Source organism: Urtica dioica, chromosome 3, assembly GCF_054948205.1.
Source record: "Urtica dioica subsp. dioica isolate 48M chromosome 3, U.dioica_male_clone48M_v1_H2, whole genome shotgun sequence".
In the NCBI taxonomy this organism is placed as follows: Eukaryota; Viridiplantae; Streptophyta; class Magnoliopsida; order Rosales; family Urticaceae; genus Urtica; species Urtica dioica.
In genome coordinates, this window is record NC_142758.1 from 38,100,270 (window position 1) to 38,104,966 (window position 4,697).

General features: G+C 39.6%; 1 protein-coding gene across 2 annotated transcripts; it reads left to right on the top strand.

Moving 5' to 3' along the window:
- Positions 1–466: 466 nt before the first annotated feature.
- On the top strand, positions 467–3,297 carry LOC149402729 (Translin family protein). Of its 2 annotated transcripts, none has more exons than XM_089608154.1 (8): positions 467–598; positions 664–785; positions 878–957; positions 1,193–1,334; positions 1,422–1,571; positions 2,038–2,239; positions 2,691–2,792; positions 2,896–3,297. In XM_089608154.1, the coding sequence occupies exons 1-7, from the start codon at positions 505–507 to the stop codon at positions 2,789–2,791; spliced, it is 891 nt and encodes a 296-aa protein (XP_089464280.1). In that variant the 5' UTR covers positions 467–504; the 3' UTR covers position 2,792; positions 2,896–3,297. The 2 variants fall into 2 exon arrangements, with proteins under 2 accessions (XP_089464280.1, XP_089464281.1); XM_089608155.1 differs by having other exon boundaries at positions 2,899–3,297.
- The last annotated feature ends 1,400 nt before the right edge of the window (positions 3,298–4,697 follow it).

A 4,697-nucleotide genomic window follows, 5' to 3' on the forward strand; every position in this document is an offset into this window, starting at 1 on the left:
GGCTAGGCTGTAGAAAGGAAGGAATGGCGATTTCTTTCCGGATCGCAGTCCATTATCGTCCAGGATAGTGTTAGATGGCTTGGAATCGGAGGGAGAGGAGAGAGAAGAGTCGCGTTGCGAGGGTTTCGAAGTGCAGAGACCCATCAAGAGATCGGAAAACCCCCAAACAGAGACAGTGAAGAAGAAGAAGAGGTGTGTTTGGGTGGGGTTTTAATCTGACAGAGTGAAGAAGATGAAGTGGGAATTGGTTTGGATTTTTGGTTTAAATGAATTTTGAGGGTATAATAGTCTTTACTCATTGGACTAGGTACTATATGTGTCAAATTTTGGGTTTTGAGCTATATTTGATAAGTGACATTCATTTAGTATTATTAATGTCAATCTCCTCATTTATTTCTCTCACCAAACTCTAGTATTAGTTTTGTCAATTTTTTTTGTTTTGGGCTAAATATGTTGGGTTGGGTTGGGTTTAATTTGAAGAGCAGTAGTGTGTGTAGGAGAGTAATGTCCTTTGTCGGTCGAACGCTTCACAGACTCTTCTTACTTTCACATTCCTCCTCTCCCATGGCGTCCAAGCCTCACAGCCTCCAACAACAATGTAAGTCTTTGCACCATCTCTCTCTCTCTCTCTCTCTCTCTCTCATCGCTGCTTTGCGTCCACAGTTTCAGGGACTGTGTCTCAGTCTCAGACCACCGCCAAGAGACCCAGGACAATCGCCACCGCCGCGCCCACGTCATCCATTTCCGACGCCTTCTCCGGCTACGCCGAGTATCTAAACTCCCTCGTAAGAACCTCGACTTTTGCTTTAGCTCAGAACTAGGGTTCCGATGAAAGATGATTAATTGGAGCCTTTTGACTGGTGTGTTCTTTTTGTAGAATGACAAACGGGAAAGAGTGGTAAAGGTGAGCCGTGATATCACCATAAACAGCAAAAAAGTCATATTTCAAGTGCACAGGTATAAACGCAAATTGTTCTAGTTGTGCTCTTGATATTCCCTGCGTGTTTGCAATTTAGCTTCGTAGGGTTTCATTGTCCAAGCAGTTACCTATTCAAATAGATTTAGTTTAGAATTTCACTCCAAAGTTTTTATGGCCTGTGTCTTAGTTTGCCTCGACAATTTCTTACATTATAAAGAAGTTAAGCTTATGTTCTCTGGCATGCCCTTAATTTTTGTTTTTATCCTAGAACAGACTTAGTAAATCCAACCGAGATGAGGTTCTGGACAAAGCAGAAAAGGACTTGGCTGCTGTGGTGGATCAGTATATGTCCAGATTAGTCAATGAACTTCAAGGGACCGATTTTTGGAAGCTGCGACGATCCTACTCTCCCGGGGTTGGTTTCTTGTTATTTTCTATTTTTTTCTTTTTTATTATTACAAGTAATCGTGTGAGTGTGATTAGCTTTGGGGTCGTTCTACAGGTACAAGAATACGTTGAAGCTGCGACGTTCTGTAGGTTCTGCAGAGCTGGGACTCTTTTGCATCTCGATGAGATGAATTCTAAGCTGTTGCCTCTTAGTGATCCGTCTATTGCGCCTTTGCAGATCAATATCCTCGACTATCTGTTGGGGGTAATTACCTGAACTGTTAACTGAATCTCTTGGTGCTGTTAATATAGACGCTTTACTAGGTCATGGTCACTAGTACCCATAAAGATGCATAAGATATACTCTCTAGTTTCCTTGTATAAGAGCATCTCCAATGGAAAATAGTACTTTTTAAATACTTAGAACTATCATATTATCTTTTCGTTTTACAATGGTGGATTGTATTTGAATTTGTTTTTGGTGCTGCTATTTTTCGTTTGAAAAGTTGGGCCACTTGTGATAAAGTAATACTTGGGAATCAGTGTGTGTACTTCTAAATTTTGTATGATTTAATTTTTATTTTGTTGTAATAGAAATCGAATTTGAGATAAGGCTTGCAGATGGCACAACATTTGAGCCTTATTTTAATAATTTTTGCCATTTCAGTAATTTAACTCATCGAACGTGTTCTCTTTTTTCTTCTTCTTCTTTTTTTTTTTTTTTCCCCCAGCTTGCTGATTTGACAGGAGAACTGATGCGCATGGCAATAGGTCGTATCTCCGATGGAGAAGTTGAATATGCGCAAAAGATTTGCAAGTTTGTGCGTGAAATATACCGTGAGCTAACGCTTGTGGTTCCGAGCATGGATGAGGACCACGATATGAAAAAAAAGATGGAAGTAATGCTTCAAAGTGTTACCAAGATTGAGAATGGTACAATTTTAAAACATCATTTTCTTAATTCTTGTATGTTTTGGTTTGTTGACACCAACTATAAAATGTAGACAATTCCGAGTATATATATATATATATATATATATATATATATATATATATATATATATATATATATATATATTTATCTTCTTGGCGTGTATGATTCCGTGTGGTCTTTTTTTTTGCTTAAGTCATTGATTTAACGGCGAATATGTGGACAAGGTAAATCAATCAGTGCCATCTGTAAATTCTATTTTTTTTGTCAACAGAATGGGCAGAATATAAAGAATTACATGAGACTTTTTTCTTAGTTGGCCAAACTACAAATCAGAAAATAAGATATTTCATGTTACGCTGTAAAATCACTAATCCTTGTAGCTTTGATTTCACATCTGATCTGGTAATTTCGATGGAACTGGTCTCATTTTAATATGGATTCTTTCTGTAGCTTGCTTTAGTGTTCATGTGAGAGGATCGGAATATATGCCGCTGCTAGGAACCAATGATCCAAGTTCCATGTTGTTGGGAATGACAGACATCGAAGCATGATGTAATTTCTCATTCTCATTCCCTTTTTATTCCCTTTCGTGCTGGTCCGATGTTTTACATATTCTTTTACTAATAAAGCATATTTCATGTTTATTTTTACGTAGAAGATTGGCTGCATCCTATTCCCGACCACAAGCAGCTCCGCTAAGGTTACAACGAACTCACGAAATCTCTTCGTATGTTGGGAAGGTTTTAAAGGTTTTGACGTATTCACTCAGATTTTGGTTTCATGATAACATATTGGCGGATTGGTATGATTTGCTGTTGGTTCCCAATTGGGTGTTATTGGGTCTGAGGGCGCATTTTAACCATAATCAAGACATGGTATTTGAACCTTAGAGATTGTAGAAAACAAAAATCTCTCCCTCTTGAGCTGATTGGCCGAGTCCTGTTATTGGCGTGTTAGTTTGGTGTCACTAAACGTAGAAAACTATATAGTTCACTTCAGAAGACTTATTTTTGTACCGTAAATATCATATGATATGGACAGGCTCTTTTTTTTTTTTTTTTTTAATTATTTTCCCCCGAATTTTGGTTATGTCTAAACAGACGATCAAAAGTCTCTTTTTTTATATATATATATATAAAATGGGCTGTCTAAAACCTTCCCATCCACTTAAAATGTGCGACAAGGGAAGCACACCCCTTTCCACATATAATGTCGGCTTTCTCTGAAATCGCGTCCCGCACAAGGGGCGTGACCTTCCTGAGATTACAAATTCCGACATCAATGGATTCCCTAGCCCAGATACAAAGAGAATGAGCTACTTTGTTACAAACCCTCCGAACCCAATTAAATTGAATTTTTTCAAAACCCACCCCCAGAATTTGAATCTTGAGTGAGACAAGACCAATTAGGACAAACTTTTCTCATAAATATATTCTGGTGGTTTCTAAACTTGCTAAGTTCATTGCCAACAACAACCCCAAAGTCTCAGCTTCTATCGCTGAATGAGCCTCGATTTTACTGCGCAGCATCCACACTAGAGTGCCCTTAATCGAGAAAGAAGCGTCGCTATTAATCTTTATGATTCCGCTTCTCGGTTTCAGCCACGTGCTAGGCCTGCTCACTTTCATGTCGTCAGTGATCTCCGCGCTATAGCTTTCACTTGCTACGATGTCAACTCCTTATGCTCAACAAGATCCACTAAGATATTAAACGGTGTTTTAGACCCTCTAAAGAGCTTGTTCATTCCAATTCCTCCAAACCACCTCTGTAATCGCCAGGGCCCTGTGAATATAGGCATTCAATTTCAATCTTCTCTTAATCTGAGTATTATCGTTAAGGATTTCCTCCAGAATAGCTTTCCCAGACCTCGACACGCTCACATTCCACACTTTCCTTAACCCTGCCACGAACCATAACCTCACGGTCACGTTACAATTGCAGAACACATGATCTAGGGTCTCAACCTCTCGTCCACAAATCTGACATAACCCGTTCGTCCTCGACACAACTCCAGGAAGTCTCGCCGCCAGCGGGAAACAATCGCGACCCAATCTCCACAGAGTGACTTTGTAACGCTCATTAAATTTCTCCCGCCAAATACAACTCCAGATCTTGTCTTTAGGATTGAAGGAAGTTCCAGCCAGCTCCAAGTATGCCGATTTGATGCTAAAAACCCCCGAATCTGAATTCTTCTAGATTATCTTATCTTCCAGAGGCTCTGGTCTCAAATTCGTCGAGTATTAACATGACCTGGGTCCTACTATCGTGTATTCGGCGCGAAAAGATCCGCCACTTTCAATAGATGATTAGCTCCACGTGCCAGTCTCTGACTTTACCCGATCTAAGCCAGCAATCCCCAAAAACTTCAGTAGCTTTTCTGTCCCCAATAATGTAGAAGGAATTGTCCTTCATGAAGCTCCTCAGTGAGTTAATTTCTCTCCACCCATCTAAGAAACT